The sequence below is a fragment of the Rissa tridactyla genome, chromosome 3 (genome assembly GCF_028500815.1).
Source record: "Rissa tridactyla isolate bRisTri1 chromosome 3, bRisTri1.patW.cur.20221130, whole genome shotgun sequence".
NCBI lineage: Eukaryota > Metazoa > Chordata > Aves > Charadriiformes > Laridae > Rissa > Rissa tridactyla.
In genome coordinates, this window is record NC_071468.1 from 17,014,119 (window position 1) to 17,033,325 (window position 19,207).

Genomic DNA, 19,207 nt, shown 5'->3' on the forward strand with positions numbered 1-19,207 from the left:
CAACGGCCAAATTCTCTGCACCGATCTGCCTGTGAACCTGCATAATAGATGCCGAGTGGAGAACATCAAAGTTATAGCACAATAAACTATTCAGATGTACCAAGTTACTGGTCATCTGGAACAAGTACCAACGTTTACTGCAGGTTCATGGAATACGCCCTTTTAAAATACCACTGTTTTTAAATGCATAGGAGTTTACAATTCCCTAATTAAACATCAATCACCTTTTACATTCTATTGTTTGCTACTCTTTTTAGTACTTATTACTCTGAGGTCATAAAAGTTATTGTAGTCTCATACACACATTTTTAAGATATTTACCCCCTCTGTATCATATACAAGAGTATTTCAATGCAAATAAAGATTTGGAGTACGTCAGTCTCCCTTTCCTGCTCCATCTTAAGTAATTGAAGGGTTTATAAATATATAAAGTTATATATCTAAGTTACCCAGTGCACCTATTGACCTGTCTCAAATTCTTGCATATGGGCTTGAGTATCTTGCAGTTAAAATACATTAGTTCAAGTCCCATATTGCTTCTCAGCTGCAAATGATGAAAATGCCAGATTGAGTAACACTTGAATGGTTGTCTTCGTTATGACACCTTATTTTGGTAAGGTATCTTTCTCCAGTGCTGCTATTTCACACATTCAAACCTCTCTGGCAAGTCATACTGTCTAGAAATGTCAGAGGACTGTTTCTTGAATTCTCACTCAATAGCAGCATGCTGTTCACCTGCGACACATTAAGCCAGGTGGTTTAAAAAGTCCTTACAGAATTGAGAAAGTAGCAGAGCTTACCTCCTGGCAAGCCACTGTAATCCTAGTATTTTTCCATTTTATGTTGTTTTGCTTAATACTTCGGGAATTACTTTCTTTGTATGAAGATAATGCTACACAAAAGAAGACGAGAGTAAGTCATTATCTGCCATTTGTTACAAAATTCACAATGCCTATCTTTGTGAAGATTATACTCTTTCAGTGCTATGCCAAATAAGCCACCTCCAAATCATGTAACTACCTACTGCTAGAAGTGTTCAAACTAGTGTCAGTGTAACACAGTACTCTCTATTTCTGCCCTATTTAGTGTAATACTGCTGCAAACTGTTCAAAAGCTGACATATTGTACTCCCTAAATGTAAATAAAGCTTCTCTAATAAGAAAGGATCAAAGAGATTACGCTACAGAACTTCACAAACTGTATTTCAGAAACTCAAGAAAAATGGGATTAAACTAAACTAGAGGAAGGCCTACTACACGCAGTTTTATGAATATATGAAATACAGGGAATATTCATGTATACTAATGTCAAAATGAGGAACATTTGGCACTTACAAATTCAGGGTGAATAAAGGTCTGGGACAGCTTTGCTGCTATGACAGCCAAGAATTCAAGTTTTATCAGACTGAAAAGAGCATATATTAGGAAAAAGGTCTGATGTTCAGCCATGGCTTATCAGATCACCTGGAAAATATTTGGGAAAATACTATCATATATTATAAAAACAGATACTGAAAACATAAATTTTAAAAACATAGATTAAAATATATATATTTAAACAGACGATTTTTTTAAGAAAAAGTGAGGGACAGTCTCTAACCTTGTACTGCAGGATGGCACTGACAGAACTCTCCATTCTTACTGCTAAATCCACCTTTCTGTGCTGTGAATCTTTTCAGTACTGAGTTCACGTGCCTTCAGTTGCCTGTTTCTCTTCATTTTTACCTGGACTCTAAGAAGATCCATGGGTTCTGCTTTTGCACACAAACATCTCTCAGAAAATGGATTTAGGGCCAGACACTAAAGCATACTAGGAATTTTTATGAGACCAAACAACTCAGCAGCTGTGGTACCTCTTTTTCTTACACCAACACAGCTCCAATAACTCCAATTAACTTGCTTATGATTTATGCCATTGAAGCGACAGTTGAATTACTGTCCCAGCTCGCAACACACAGGTTTTCTTATCACAAAAAGATCTTCGCCAGTGAGAGAAGGGGAGGAGAGGCGGCTGATGCAGTCATTGCCCCAAACGCTGCTATTAAGGCAAGATGATTTCAGGCAACCTGCTGCTAGGGTTGGGTGAGGGCAGACAACCAGAGGCAGCACCTCGTTAGTCACCCCAAGCCAAGCTCTCCTCACTTGTCATTCATTTGTCCTGAAAATGACTTCAAATACACATAAACTCAGTAATAATCTTAGTACATCATCCATCTTAAGATTTAAACTATGACATTTCCTATTACTGAATACTATTTTCTGCAGAAGACATGACTTTGGTCAAATTTTTAAGGGTCTGACATTACTCAGTTTATATTTCAGTCAAACTGTTTTCCAAGGATCAGGGCACTGTAACACAGTCAGCATTACTAAACAGTCAGTTATGAATAATCTGCTCCTTTCCTAAACCACGGAGAAAAGTGCTAGAATTGCTATTAAGATAAATCTACGGACAATTTTGGTTAAGGCTTTACAAGGGTTTAAGAAAGTTTGTTTAGGCCTCAAAGCAAAGCCATCCATCTGCTCTAAAGACTCATTTGCTGGAAGAGTTCAACTTCTAACACTACCATCATTGTGGCCGGACCGCAGCAAGAGCAGCTTTTAAGAAGACAAATCAGCACTAGTTTTAATTAATTTTTAACGGTTTGGGAACTAGACTCAACATACATTTTTAACTAAAAGAATTTAAATAAAAGCAACCACCAGCTGCTTCTCTGGAATATGTCTATCCATTTGCAGGTAAAGTGACATTTATCAAAACCTAAAAAATGGAATCCAAACCCAAGCTGGACATATTACCTTTAATACATTTCGGGAATCAACTGAAAACTATGTGTCTCCAGGACGGACCTGAGTCTATGCAACTTTCTAAAGTGGAGGCCTTAGGAAAAACACTTGGGAAGTAAGCTGCCAAGTAAAGGGAAACAGCAAAGTCAAGAGTCCTTAGTGTGTAAGACTACTTAGTATTCAGAAGTTATAGCACGGTAGTACCTAAAAGCTGCAGGCTCTCTACGCTGTGCACGATCTATTTTACAGGCTCTCCAGACCTCACAGACCTTATTCTGATAAAGCGAGTGAACCAGTAAGACAGAGAGGGGCGGAATGACTGATGCCAGACCGACACTACGTACAGAATAAACAGTCGAAGGAGAAAAACGTTACAGTGAGGGTAGTTCTGCGATAGTGACACTGGATCCGAATTCAGGAGTCTGCAGAGATCTGTTCTGAACTTCGGAGAAGCTACTGCCTTTCTTCCAGCCTCTCTTACTTACATGGACTGAGCTTGTTTTTGCAAAGACAAGTGTTGTTTCACACTGTGGGAATACGCAACACTTAGTAGTACGGTGTCCCAACTCACCATAGTAAATCAAATGCCAGATGTATAGGCACTTCAGATATTATTGGCAGAAGCAAAATTTAATATAGCTTGCCAGCATGTGGAAAAAATTTAAGGTCTGATTCAATGAAGTCAGTGTGATTTTGGCCTAATCACCCATCTGCTACCTATATTAAGTAGCATAACATTCTCTATATAAATAAAATATATTCCATTTTGATCACGTTTGACATTTCTTACCATGCTAAAATTTTTGTCATTTGTCAACCTGTATTTTTAGAGCTCTCTTGGACTGACTGCCAGGCTCCATCTGGCAAAATTAGAGGTGTTCCTAACCCAAAGCATTTCAAAGCAATTCTCCCACATTAGTTAAAAAAAATCAAATTTAAGTGATTGCAGGTGACGCTAAAAAGATGGATTTTAATTTCCTTAAAAAACACAATGAAATAGTAACTTAAACCCCCCCCCGACATTACTATACCTGCTACCTACCCATCTACCAATACTTTGTATGAGATCATTCAGAGTGATTATGTATTGAACACGGTGTAGTATTTTAGAGGACTTATTGTAAATGATCATTTTTTTTTTTCAACTAATCACTATTACCCACACGATAAATGTAATGGTAATCTGAAAAACACAGTCCCGGAGGACAACACAGACAACTAAGTTATCTGTTAAATGTAATTTTCCCCCCGAGTGAAGTGAATTTGAGAGAGTTGGTCTCAGATGCAAGTCCCATTCCCAGGAAGATTCTTTATTCCTGAAGAAAGCATACTAGCAACTTCAGAGCCACAAACAGATCACTGTCTCCCCACACAAAGTCTCTCTTTCCTCCCTTGGATAATCAAAGAGCTGTCGCTTTAAGGACTCACTGTTAAAGTCTTTCCTAGACTTTGAAAGGGCAGAAAGCTCGTCTGTCATGTCCCAAGCTACACTGCCAGAACAATTACCAAATGCTCTGCCCAATTTGGTAACTCCCCCAGCATGGATTGTCCATAGAAATAAAGCTCTACGTCCTCTAAAGGCAGGATGCTGTCACTCCACAGAGGAAGCGCCAGCCAGTGCCAGCAGTAGAGCCCTTACCCCAAGTGGGCAGCCTACGAGAGAAGCAGCACACTTAGCCAGCGTGGCGTGCACGCATCCAGGTTCACTATGCGATCCCAATGCAAGAGAGGACCTCAGTGACAGCAAATCAGTTAATGGAAATTAGAGTATTCTAGGCTCATCAGGTTCCCTCGGGACTCGGCAATCACTGGCAAGTCTTAGAGAGATGTCGTAGTAGGATGTAACGGTCCTTCTTAAGATTTCCTGGAGTGGAACCAGGAATTCCCACCTCTCCTCGCTTGCTCCTAGTAGCCTGTAAAAACTTAATTATTATTTTTTTTTCTCTCGTAAGTTTTCTGAAGATAAAGTAATGCATAGTCTCACCAGCCTTCAACTGTTGCTGGAACCAACTCCTATTCTCTTCCACTCTCCAGGAGTTGGACTGGGTTTTAGAGGCTACGTATGAACTGACATAGATGCAGCACATGCACAAACACAGTGGGTGCTACATACATAAATACAAACTTATCTATTTCAGTGATTGCTCCTTGTCCAGCTAAATGATTTGGAAAGAATAAAGCAGTTAGTGGAAAGGCAATAGCGAAGTCACAAAAGGCAAATACAACAGCGATACTGTTTGCCTGCCAAATATATTAACTCATTTTAATCTTTTCTAAGAGTACATTACATCACAACTCCTTATCTGCCCCATTTTTTCACTGTATCAGCCTTTAAGAACATATAAATTATAATAAAAATACAACATTAATCTTTATTGCTTGCCTCACCACTATAAAAGCAGTTATTCATATAAGCAGTGAAAAGGGGGTTCCTTATACAGAATGGTGCTATGGAAAACTGGCTTAGAAAAAAACCTCACTTTTGAGCTCACCAGCTCAAATGTTCTGCAGATGCGTTAGCTGGGGACCTCCCCTAAGGCCCATGTCTCAAAGGCACAGCTGTGAGCGACAGCTGATGTGACAGGCACTACATAAGCATTACACACTGCTTTGGCAAGGTCTGACTGCAGGTCAATTAAACTACCACAACATTGTTTTTATTTCGGGACGATTTATGGCTTCGCGTGTTACATATACCCCTCACAGAAACTGTGCTCAAGCAGGTGCAGTGGTCAGGAAGAAAGCTGGACAATAGCAACAGCCCAATTTATTTGCTAGCCCTTTTAATTTCTTTAGATGGCTAGCACTGCAAGTCTTAGCTCTTTATAATTAATGGCCTCTATGGTGCACAGAAAATCCTTGAATTGCTCTCATTACAAACATTTAGAAAGAATCTGGCTCTAAATTGAGTTACGAGTTTTAAAAGAATGAAAAGCGAGTTTTATTTTATATCTCAGAAAGAATGCTATTCTTCTGAAACCATGTAAAACCATTTTAGCTTTTTCTGTGGAGTTCAACCGCTTATTCTGTTCCAGACCCTGGGATATACAAGCACTAACACCACTATTCCCAGAAAAACCAAAGCGGTTTGTCACACGATACTGATCTTCTACGTCCCTTCAACATGAACATTAGAACAGAAAAAGCCAGGCTCTTCCTCCAGTGATTGATGACACACCAAATACATGATATCACATCAGTCCATGAAATCTATCTTCTCTTATCTGTGTATAGTAAATCAACGTAATCAGCATAACCAAATGATTATATCAAGCGAGATTTGTCATTAAGGTGCATAGCAATTATGACATACTACACAGTTCCAGCTCTCAGATCCACTCTCCCTGAATGATGAGACCAGCAAGTATTCCCATGACCAAACCATAGCTGTCATTTGACTAAACCCTGTAGTTACACAAATACAATGCCTGAAATCCAATGTCTCGGTTACATGGTTTAGTTCAGTTATTTCTAACTACATCGTGGAACTTCTCTGGGTAAGAAGACTGAGGGCAATATTTTAATTTATGTGTTTCAGCCTTTTGAATTGATTTAATCTGATACTACTGACGGTAAGTCTAGAACATGGGCATTAACTATGCCTTTCTCCACAGTAGATTTAGTTCTAATTTCCATACTTCGTGGGAAAAAGTTCGGTCTTGCAAGGCACTCCATGCCCAATTTTGTAACTCCTGATTTTATACACATACATATGAGTATAAGCATATGTCACACACATGAATTATACTTTTTTTGTCATCACTGAGAAGTAAACAATGTTTGCTTGCTATTGTTTCCACCTGTATTCTCTGGTATTTAATGGTAACTCTATACAGTAACTGCCAGAAAGAGCAGTTTAAATGTTTTACTGGACTATATACACAGATAGGCAACAATGGCAGTGCAAGCGCTGTCGACCTCCAAGAGCTTTTCTTTAGATTTTGTTAGGATAAATAGTTAAAAATATTCTGAAAACAGGCTGCCCTGCAGAGCTGGTCTTTTGGACAATTCTGAATGAGCACAGTTATAGTCCTGCCACTGCTGAAGGTGCACATAAGGCTGCCAAAGCAGCAGTCGAGCTAAATGATGCACTCCGAAAACGGTGGCAATCTCATCCCACCCCAGCCGTTATCAATCTCACAAGCCCTGCCTGCAGAAAAGGGAGAGTTTCTTCGTAACGCTTTATTTCTTGAGATGGTTTATAAAGAGGGTTCAAACTCTAATGCCCTGGGACAAAAACTAAATTGAGTATAATCTGTCTTATGAGTTACAGCAAAAAAACATTCTGGACAACATCAGGTTTTACTACATGTAATGGCTTTATGAAATGTATAAATGTTACTGTTCTATAAAATACATTTTTCATTCCAAAACGCAAATTATAATTCATATTTATTCAGGACTTTCCTTTTTAGTGTTTTAAACTTAACTTTCAAAAGAAAGACACAGGATTGCCAAATTAACGATTTATTATAGTGTTTTTATTAACAAACTTTCATTGGAAAGTTCTGGGCGCATTAACATAGGAGGCACATTGGCTTCGATGTTTGGCATTCGACAGTCAACAGAATTGCACTTCACTGCGATAGCCTTGCTACAACAGTGTGAATTTTCACGGCAACCCTCATAGCGAGCCTCTCTCACTGACCTATTCAGCAGATGTTTTTTATCATTTTGGTCAGCCTTCAAAACCTGGTCGTTCTGCAAAGAACGCTGATCTATCTTGCTCTCCGCTTTCTTTTTCTGCTTTGATAGAGAGGCTTTCTTGGTTTCAACCCCGTTCGCTTCTGTACCACCCTTTTCATCACACTTGTCTGTCTGCTGACAGAATCCCTTTTGGTTATTTGAGACACTGTTCTCACATTCGGAGCAATGCACTAGTAGAGGTCCTACGTTTCGGCAGAGAAACTGTGAGGAGCTCATCACCTTTGGAACAGTTCTTACGTTTTCCTCTGGGTTTTGATGAGCGTGTGAATCTGTCCTATTTATTCTTTGATGTGCCTGAAACTGTTGCACAGACTGGAAGAAAAAATTTTTCGGCAGGGAGTTCTGCGTCATCGTTCTTTTGAGCCTTCCTTGAAGGCAACTGCAGTGGAGGACATGTGGGACTGGGTGCACGTAACCTTCGGCGGCTTGCTGTAAAGCATTTATAGGAGCTACAGAGCTTTGGATCGGTACAGTTCCCGACGAAGGAGAACACTGGTAACAGAAGGTATCGCTCAACTGTTGACATGAGTGCGGACTCCACTTCACTGCCACTTGCTTATATGCATCCGTACAGCTACACTGCCTGTTCTGAGAGAAAATGGGGCATATGGCGTGTTGGTCAATAGACGTCTGTAGCACAGCTGAACTAGCAATGTTTTTTATGCTTTTACTCACTTCACTATTGTAAGCTGAATGCATAGGCACACACGTGTTTTGGGGCCTGCTGCTGAAGAGCTCTGAGCAGATATGAGTTTCTTCGTAAGTCACTTTCTCTGCAGGGTTACAGATACCTGTCTGTGACGCCAGAGGCTCGAGCTCATAGTGCTCATGCTCCATTTCTGGTTTTTGGCTTCTGGAGTCCAGCTGATATTTGCTAACAGAATGTGATTTATTTTGACCTCTGCCCCCTTGGGCTCCTGAAAAAGTCTGAGAAAAGGCATTGCACCACAATTTTTTTGGTAGTGGGATCTGGCCACAAGTGCCCTGGGGTCCAAGGCATCGGCACATGCACTGGAAGAAGAATGTTGCAAAAGCCCAACTAATGCACATTATAAGCATCATAAAAGTACCAAGCTGCGTGTATGCCAACACTGTAGAGGGCATCATCATTGCTCCAGCTACAAATGTAGTCAATGCAGCCATTGCAATAGCAGAACCCATACGGCTTAAAGAAAAAATTACTTTTCCCTCTCGGTCAGGGTCAGGGGCTAAGCGATAAGCCACTCCATAATGAACAGCAAAGTCTACAGACAAGCCAACAGCCACCGAAATAGTGACAGATTCTAAAACATTTAGCTCCCATCCAAGAAGGACCAGTGAACCTACAGTGACAAAAATAGTTCCAGCTATTGAAACTATTGCATAAAGGCTTATAATTATATTCCAAGTTGTAAGAAGCATTACACTAAATGCAACAGCAACTGAAAGACCCATGGCAATGAGAGTACCATCAGAAAGACTGTCCTGAAGGTCATAAAACTCAAGGTTACTCACAAACCAACCATTGCTAAGACCTTCAGGAGCAGAACTAAGCTCACTTGAAATCCAAGAGTCCACCTCTTTGTAGAACTGATGCATTTTCTCGTAAGCCAACGTGAAGAGGTAGGTGCTTTGGAACTCCAACACCACCGCCCTGATGGTGTCATTTAGGTCAAAGCGAGGCCCTGGGGTTTTACTATCTAAATGGTACCCTGTGCTTCTTTCTAGCTCCATTATAGCTCTCTTGATACATAATTCAAAAACTTCTTGTTTGTATGGAAAGCTCCAGTGGCTGCAGCAGGGATAAAGAGATGGCTCATCACAGTCTTGATTTTCCATCCACTGCTTAAATGTTTCAATAAAGCAACTTGTGAAGTCTTGTTCTTCAGTCTGATAATAAAATGTTTGATTTCTTAACTTCTGACAGAAACGTAAAATCCAAACCTGTGAAGCTGGGCTAGCGATATTAAAACTGCTATCTAGTTGCAGCTTTCCTTTACTTTTAGGGTTTAAAGGGTCGCCATTATCCTCAGGTGTGACACCCCAGATGACTGTAATTGGCATGTGGAGCTCTTCTCCATGGTGGACACGTTCAAACATAAAAAGCTTTTTGTATTCTGCATCATATCGTTCAAATGGGTGAGAAGACCTAAATACCTGAAACTCAGAGAGCTCCAGTGATGGCAGTTTCATCTTTGGATTTACACACACAATATATGCTCCACCAATTGTTAAGGCAAGGAACCAGAAAAGCCAAATATATCGAAATTTGATAACAATGCATGGCAAAACCTTCTCAAAAAATATCCTGGATGCTTCTGAGACTGCAAAAATAACCTTGTGGAACATTTGGCACAACACTGTCCAGCAGTTTTTGTTGCTGTATACCCTCTGCTGAGGTTTCTTAAAGCAAGTGAAAATATTGAGAAGGTATCGTTCATGTAATACAACTACAGCAGGTAGCCATGTAACCATCAAAACATAATTCACCAAAATGGCAGTGCCAGCATAAACACCAAAACACCTGATTGCTGTGATATTGCTGACATAATTAGCATAGAAGGCAGCAGCGGTAGTAAAACTTGTGACAAACATGGAAAGAGCAGCATGCTGCAATGTGATGCTCACTGTCTCAGAGGTTCCAGCATGAGGTTTATCAAATTTTGTGTAGTTCCAAACGTCACATAAGACAAAAGCATCATCTGCTCCGATCCCAACAAGAATAATCAATGCAGTGAGATTCATGAATGGAAAGAACTCGAAATTAAATACTACCCGATAGAGAAAATAAGAAATAATCAAGGAACTAATTATTGCAAACATAGTCATCAGCGTGATAAACATGGACTTCGTGTATACACACATAACTAATAAAACAATTACAATGGCTATGGCAGGATACACGGTATCCATCAACAGGTAATCTTGAAACAATCTATGTTTTATTCCAAACTCAATCCCTGTGACGGTTGTTACACCATCAGAAGCATTCCAGTTCTCAAAGTTATCCAGGTAAATACTCATCATGCTTTCCCCTTTCTCAGTAGGAGAGAAGAGCATGCTGTATTTTAAAGCTGGTAAGACATAGTCAGCTGTCTTTGGGCTTAGAAAATCCTTGTCCACTAGATAGTGAAGGATCTGGTAAACAGCGTTGTACTTGGTACATTTGCGAGGCACGTTTGTACACTTGAGTTGGTCCTTCCTTTTGGCATTCATATCCCAGCAGTCTGGCCCCAGGGTTCCGTTGTAGTAGTATTTGGCACATGTGCGAAGCAGCTTTAGGGTGTGAGAGACATCCCGTTCTACAATTTTTTGACACGATGACCTGTTGTTTAGAATAGCAATATAGTTGCCCAGTGTCCAGCTGGGACAGCACGAAGCAGCAGTGGCTCTCTGGCAGAGATCACCAAACTGGGAATGGGATCTGATCTGTATAGAGACAGGCAGGGCAAAAAAATTCCAGTTTAAAGTAATAGTCTGAATTATTAGAAACATTCACCCACAAAAAAACCCCAAAGTGATGAAAATTCCGCTTACGGTCCTTCTGTGTTAGCATTTTAAATTCTTATTTCCACATGCATTGTTTTTGATCAGCATCCTCTAGCATGCAGCAGACTAAACCAGCAGTAACTCAGTACACTGACTTCTCACAGCGGTATAAAATTGGCAGAAACATTAAGAATATTGTAATTCTATTGTTTGAAGATGCACTGAGGTTTTTTCCCAGGCTGAGGACTGTTAACTCTCTTCTATCAGCTCACACTATAGTCCTGAAAATAAACAATCAGCCACACATCAATGACGTTTCATTCTGCTTGGAATCACATACTGCAGTTCCTAGGAGAGGCAGGGACTTACCATCCAGAAAGAAAGGCTGTGGCAGATTTACGATGTCTTCCATCATCTGACCTCTCTTCTACAATCCTCACTTTGAGTCTTTTTTAGCTCTTGTGCAGCTGACAGACATTTCCCCCAACCAGGTCAGCCTGCCACCCAGGCACCGCCTGTCCCTGAGTCATGCAGGACTTCCAAGGCACAACCACAAGGTAATGCCGCTGTAGCAAGAAGCACCCCAAAATAAGCCCCACTGCACAGAGACAGCAGCCATGCCTCCGAACGCTGCACCCGCTGTGGGACAAAGTCCCAAGAGTTGACTTGGGAGTAGAGTGGAGAAAGATGCAGCAGCAGCAAGGCCAGAGAAGTCACAGGGACAAGCAGGGACCAGTGGCATGCGCAGACGGGGCACAGAGCGGGGTTATGGGGGAGGACCGCTCTTGTCACCTCAAGTGACTGCCCAAAGCCTAGGAACTCCTAACAGAGCTTTACAAAAACGATAGCAATTTTAACATTTTGGTCCAGGAATTTCCTTAGCTAAATAAGTGTTAATCCCTTATGTGGACACTCTTCTTTCACTTCAAGAATATTCCAGATTTAGCTCAGCAGCAATAGTTCAGCAATATTCCAGATTTAGTACCAGCAAGAGCATGACTTAGCTAAATCACCATAGGCAAAACTGAAAGTATCTCTAAAACAGCATCGAAGCTCTTAAGTAACAAGGGCAGATCAGGGAAATTGTCTCAAGTTGGGAAAACTCAATCTTGATCGAGCACCGGGAATATCTCTTAAAAGCCAGAACTGCTATCTTGTTATACATGACAAATTAGAATTAATCCTTCAAATACTTAGATATATGTAAAATTTCAGTCTTAATCAAATTACATAGAATGAACGTGTGTTAATACAGTCACATTAATAAAGCCATGTGCTTAAGAGTTTACACGATTGGTCTCTGAAACCGCTACCTATATATATTTTAAATTTAGGTGATCTGAATTCTAACACTTGGCTTTTTTTTTGTTTAAAGCAAAATTGCACGGGTTTATTATTAGCCATCCTTTATAATGCAGACAAAAAACTGCACTTGGGGATTCTCATGGCGGTTATAGAAGCTTTAATATGGATTTAATTTTGTCAACCAGTTTCTCAACAATAACAAACTGGCATTCCAAAAAACCAGGATAATTCACATTTGATTGTTTCCAGATAAAAACACTCACGCATGCAAACTCAGGAAAAACTGAACAACCTACTAAATAAAAGGAAGCACTGGAATAGCATATCTGTATTTTTCATGGCACATCTCCAGGTTAATCCTATGAGGATATAATAGGCAAATTGGGAGGAAAGGATTGTATTGTCTTCTCTATGTATTCAAGTTCAAGATGGGACAATGAGGTTTATATGCTGTTCTTCAACACTTGCTGCAGGCCATAAACATTCACTGGTAACTGTTGCCAAAGATAAAGTAACATGAGCTGGCAGCTGGAAATTAGAAATTAAAATACAAAATTTAGCTCCGGATAGCTCATTAAAATACTACATAAAAAAATAATATATCGTAGCATTGAGCTTTGTTGGTGATCCAAAGGAACTGAAAAGGCCATTTTGCTGTTGCCAGATTTGGTCTGCCACTGGCAACATTTTCATTTATTTTGGAACAAGGGAGGAAACTAAGCTGTGCAACCTGCGCACATGCTGTATCCAAGGGCAGCTTTACCCAAATGGATCTACACAGTGACAGAGAATCACAAACACGCGGTTTTGGGGAAGCAGTCTGAGGAGATCATTTACAGCCTTTGAAGTTTATAAAATAACTGTTTATGGTTCATAGGGAAAATATTCTGCAATTAACAGGTGAAAGAAAGGGCTCTTCTTATCCAAGTAGTAAAAAATTTGAACACCTCCTATAGCTGTTTTGTTTATAATGTCTCAATGAAGATTATGGGACTACCATATGCTGAGCAGCTGCAGGATGGAGCCCCTAAGTGTCAGTAAAACACATATTTGAAGTAGTTACAAGCAGATGGGAATACAATTAACACATAGGGGATATACTGTTAGCTCATACTAAAGCAAATAGTAATTGGTGCTGAAATCCTGCTCATCAGAAAAATACATAAATTCTAACGTTTGCATTTCCAGAAAATAGCGCCCGATTTTCCTGTCTTTGAATAGAGAAAGCTTTGCCACTTACTTAAACAGAATCGTGTCCCTAAACAAGCATGAATTCAGGAACAAAACCTACAGCCAGAAGAGAGTCTGTAAGACCAGAAGGTCACTAAAGTCATCAATTTCTTCCGATAGCTGCAGTGCAAGTCAGCATCCTCTCTAGGGACTGGCGGCTAGCAGAACCTAGCATGCACAAGTGGGGCATATTGCAGTACTTCATGACTTCAAAAAGTTTTAGAAGTGCTTGGAAATTGCTAGTGTTAGAATCATTTACACATGCTACTTTTAAGTAATAAGCATTTAAAAAAAATGAAGAAAGCTTCATCCCTTTCTGAGCCCTGAGTATCTAATTTTTATTATAAATTTACATATACAGAGAAGCAATAATTGCAAAACCTAACCATATTAATTTGTTTTGACTACTAACTAGCTAAAAATCAATGCTGCTATCATGATGCACTGTCATTCTGCTCAGCTGAGATGTTTGATTACTATATTCTTAAGTAAATACCTAAATTACAAAAAAGATCCATAGAAACAGTATCTTCAACAACCCTCCTCCACCCAATTCTGGATGGTATTGTAAGCACAACCAAATAAACTCCCCTATATAATCTGATTGTACAAATTCAAAGTTGTTTTTTAACTCTGTCTGCATGCTGACTGACCATTTGAAAAGGATGTGAACAATGTGAAGTCCTCTTATATGCTACTGGATGGCAACGGGCACCAAAACAAAGTTTTTAAATGTATGCTTCATATCTGCAAGTTAAACAAATTAAATGCCATCTTTACTTACCCTCAAGTTATCTACATTGCACATTGACTTAATTGCATTCAAATTCCATAAATTCTCTCCTTCTGTTGATGTAAACACCACTCGTGAATAGCGATCACCTGAAATTACACGAGGGGAGTTTTATAGATTATTTGGGGGTGTCTGGTATCAAAGACTGAGGCAAAATCTCACCGTTCAAATGACACAGATTAAATCTTTGTCGTGTTATGGGAATCCACCTCCTTTTCAAGATGAGCTATTTATCTGTAAGACTCAGTCCACATTAAAGCTTCAGTTTCCTTAAACTGCTTACAGTAAATAGGCATCTTGAATATTATATACCACTTAGAAGCTCTACAGACTTCCATTCAAGCAAACTATCTTCTGAAATATGACAAACAAATAAAAATCAAAAGATCTAATCAGCAAACTATGGAATTCTTCTTACAGCATAATGGCAGTGCACAGATAATAGTAATCAAAGGCTGATTTAGTAAGTCATTTCAGAATATAAATAATAATTATAAAGCTGTTTCTACAAGAACGTTTTTGCTTTAGAAGCAAATGACTGCAATGGAAATTGTTGTGATATCCTTGAGGCCATTTTTAAGAATTCTACAGTTTAGACACATACAGTTTAAATTACCAATTAAATCACATTTATTAGAATACAGCTTTTAGGAAAGAAAATAATTACTTCGTGGTAGTGAGATCTTTATGCATAGCTAACAAAGAAAACATACAAGCACAAATATATGGTACTGCATAATGCAATATGGTAATTTGGGTTAAGAAACATTATCACATTAATTACAACATTCCAAAAGCCACGTTTCCCACTGCTGTGAATGTGTAGAATTTTTGCCCTTCACATGATTGTAATGAAAAGACCCAGGGCTAGCGCTTTATGATTTCTGACCGTGCCTTAGGATCAAGGAAACTGAAATCTGCTGATCCTGAAGCAGACAAAGAAGGACACCAGGAATGACAAATATGGGTCAAGAGGAAATCAACTGTTTTCTTTACATAATGAGACTGGCTTTCCCATAGAAGCGCAATTCCTTCATGACTGCCACAACTGAGACTATGCAGAAATGGCAGTGGAAAGAATGGCAGTGCGAATATGCAGAAACAGCGGGCAGGATAAGAGGAGTTAGTTCTGCTTCAAGCTGCAGTGATGCCCAGTAGAGTTTTGAGTACATTTCCTCTTCCTTACGCAAGATCTGCTCGGTCTAATTTGGTTCTGCTCACAGGAGCAGAAATGACGACCTTGCTCACATCCTCTCACCAAGATGTAAAACCATAACGTAATTAGAAAACAAATAATAAAAAAAAAATAATCTGTTTTTCACCCCAGTTTTTACTGGTCATTGCTCTCTCAGATCAAGTAATATAAACAAATAATTTCACAATTATGTTTTTGTGCTCTGTTATCAGTCCTCACATATTGAAGTAGCTGCAAAAGAGCCCAGGCCATTATATGACTAAAGGCAAGATCTACGTCTGCTAATGTGTGCTCTCTGCCAGAACGGGACTTATCAAAGTTTTGCAGTATGCCTTGTAACAAGTCAATAAAGACTTCTTTGTCTTTTCTGTCCTCTCGTTTAACCTAGACAGTTTCATAAGCTTTCAGTACTTAAGGCGGGTTTGTTTCTTTATTTTTGTTTCTTTGAGAGGGGTGTTTTGTTTGGGGGGTGGTGTGGTCTGGGTGGGGTTTTTGTGTTTTGTTTTATTTATTTTTTCCCCTTCCTCAAACAAACCCCTAAATTCTAGACAAGGTATCACCTACAGATGTCTTTTAGGACACATACAGGAAAAGTATTTTGAATTAGGTTTTTTTTTTAGAGTTCAGTTAATGGCACAGATAAAACACAACTTCTTCCCTAGTATGAATTAAGGGTTACCTCTATAGTCATACACAAAACACTGCTTTTACAGCCATTGGCATTCCCAATAACTAATAAAAATCTTTATAGGAAATGGAACTACTTAAAGGAAGCACTTCAAGTAAATACAGTTGCTTCCTAGGAAGAACCAATAGAACACAGCATTTCAGCCCAATTTCTTCAAAAACTTCTGCACACAGAAAGAAGGTGCTTACCGTGAATATACTAAGAAAAAATATTTTCCTAATAAGGCACACAATATACAGAAGAGCTCAGAAATCATTGAACTGGCAGAAGGTTTTAGTCTTCCTTACATCATTTCTCCACTTACTTGGAATATCGCAGAAAAAGGTATCCTTGTGGAAGTTCCAGTCTGCTTGCCTCTTCTCTCTTTCATAGTGATCGTCTGACCATCTGTCATCTTGATGACTAAAACAGAATAAAGAGTTTTACCTTACCATAGCAAAGAGACTGTTAAAAGGAGTATCCAAACAAGCCACGCACCTTAATAGCTCTTACATATGAAAAAACATATATTTTTACCGATGTGACTTTGGTATTCAAAAACTGAAACATTCATTGATTTTTTTGTTATTAGAGACTTCAAAGGAAACTACATTGAGACCAATACTGAAAATACCCACAATTCAAAAGATAATTAAATTCTGATTTCTTTTAAAGAGTTTATGATGGGAAATCTCTAGTTCTAGTTCTATGCCTTAAGAATTGTAGACCAGTTCGATATTTATATGAAATCAGTGGCAGTATAAACATTAACTTCAAGGGGTATTAAAGCAAGTGCTATGTACACAGAAAAATCCCCCAATAAAATAAAATGCATTTTTAATACATACCTTTTAGCTTGCTCATCTGCATATTTGAAAGGATAATTTGCAAGCGTTGCTTTGTACCCTGTGTTTTTCACCATATTGTTCCATGTGACCAATCTCTGTCCTATGGCTGTCCCTCTTGGTTCAAAGCCCTAAGACAGAGCATCACAAAATTCCATTAATACTTTCCTTTCTTTAGCTCAAACAGAAAAGTGGAAACATGATCAAAGTGATGGATAGTTTTCATTAAGAAGCATAGTTTCTCCAGGCATCTACTTTTAAAGGTAAAATGCTTTATGACAGATCAGACAAAATAATGACCAACTGTATAGAGTGACAAGGGATTAAGAATTCTTGCACGTACTACTTCTCTCCCTGAGAAGCGATGATAATCTTGTCTATCAAACATTCAACACTTAGTTTTCAGAGCAAAGGTGTTCTACAAAGTCCTTTTCTGTATTTCAGTTATCACTCTTTACTGATTAAATATGACTAAAACCCACCCAAGTATTTCTTCTCTATTTCTCCAAGAATAAGGCAAATCTTTAAATAATTTTGAAAGTGACTTTGAAACAATTTTAATAATTTGTCTGTTTTCAAGAAATATACATTACATATGGACATATACCAACAAATGCTACTATAATATAAACAGTAACAACTTACAGGAACAGTATATTTTTATTTGAGGATAATAATGAAATACAATATTTTCAATAAAAGTCCTGAAAGCTACTCAGGGGTAAGTTAGCTCATGAAAAGAAAGAAATGAGCGCAATATTTAATAGAATCTGACAAAAATTACTTTCAGTCTTTCAATATGGATATTGCTCCATCCCCAGAATCCCCTTTCCTTTAACAGAGCCTGGCCCTCAGTGTTTGAAACCTGATTTAGAATGTATGGTGTGTGTTGTGCTCTGCTGTACATCTAAAACTGGGATGAATTTACATTATTCAATGTACAGCAGTTCTGCTGAAGGACAAATGAGCTTTCAATAGCAAAATGCAGAAGGAATTTAAACTAGTGGATAACACTCTCTGATGGCAACTGCATCTTTGTATTACCATTAGCTGCCCCTACGTCAAGATTTAATACATATTTTTTTTTTTTTTTTTAATTAGAGGAATTACAAGGCTCTTTACCAGCTCATCAACTACAGGCCGGTCAGCCTCACCTCCATCCCTGGAAAGATGATGGAACAGCTCGTTCTGGGCGGCATCTCAAGGCATGTGGAGGAAAAGCAAGCTATCAGAAGTACTCAACATGGATCCACCAAGGGGAAATCATGTCTGACTAATCTGATAGCCTTCTATGATGGCATGACTGGATGGATAGATGAGGGGAGGGCAGTAGCTGTGGTCTACCTTGACTTAAGCAAGGCGTTCGTCATGGTCTCCCACAGCATCCTCATAGGGAAGCTTAGGAAGAGTGGGCTTGATGAATGGACAGTAAGGTGGATAGATAACTGGTTGAAAGACAGAGCTCAGAGGGTCGTGATTAGGGGCACAGAGTCCAGTTGGAGGTCAGTGACGAGTGGTGTTCCCCAGGGGTCAGTACTGGATCCAGTCCTCTTGAATCTATTCATCAATGACCTGGACGAGGGGATAGAGTGCACCCTCAGTGAGTTTGCCGATGACACAAAGCTGGGGGGGCGTGGCTGACACACCAGAAGGTTGTGCCGCCATACAGAGAGACCTGGACAGGTTGGAGATCTGGGCAAAGAGGAACCTTGTGAAATTCAACAAGGGCAAGTGTAGGGTGCTGCACCTGGGGAGGAATAACCCCATGCACCAGTACAGGTTGGGGGCTGACCTGCTGGAGAGCAGCTCAGCTGAAAGAGACCTGGGAGTCCTGGTGGACAACAGGATGACCATGAGCCAGCAATGTGCCCTCGTGGCCAAAAAAGCCAATGGCATCCTGGGGTGCATCAAGAAGAGTGTGGCCAGCAGGTCGAGGGAGGTCATCCTCCCCCTCTGCTCTGCCCTGGTGAGGCTGCACCTGGAGTACTGTGTCCAGTTCTGGGCTTCCCGGTTCAAGAAGGACAGGGAACTGCTGGAGAGGGTGCAGCAAAGGGTGACCGAGATGATGAGGGGACTGGAATGTCTCTCTTATGAAGAAAGGCTGAGGGATTTGGGTCTCTTCAGTCTGGAAAAAAGACGACTGAGGGGGGACCTTATCAACACTTATAAACACTTAAAGGGTGGGTGTCAGGAGGATGGGGCCAGGCTCTT

General features: G+C 39.7%; 1 protein-coding gene across 9 annotated transcripts in view; it reads right to left on the reverse strand.

Moving 5' to 3' along the window:
• Positions 1-7,245: 7,245 nt before the first annotated feature.
• Positions 7,246-19,207, reverse strand: part of DISP1 (dispatched RND transporter family member 1) — an 87,972-nt gene continuing 76,010 nt past the window's right edge. For all 9 annotated transcript variants that reach the window (XM_054194231.1, XM_054194233.1, XM_054194234.1 and 6 more), the window contains 4 exons: positions 17,000-17,127; positions 16,477-16,574; positions 14,281-14,378; positions 7,246-10,901 (listed from right to left, as the gene is read on the reverse strand). In XM_054194231.1, the coding sequence (XP_054050206.1) occupies positions 7,257-10,901; positions 14,281-14,378; positions 16,477-16,574; positions 17,000-17,127 (3,969 nt within the window). In that variant the 3' untranslated portion in view covers positions 7,246-7,256. The remainder of the gene's footprint in view (positions 10,902-14,280; positions 14,379-16,476; positions 16,575-16,999; positions 17,128-19,207) is intronic.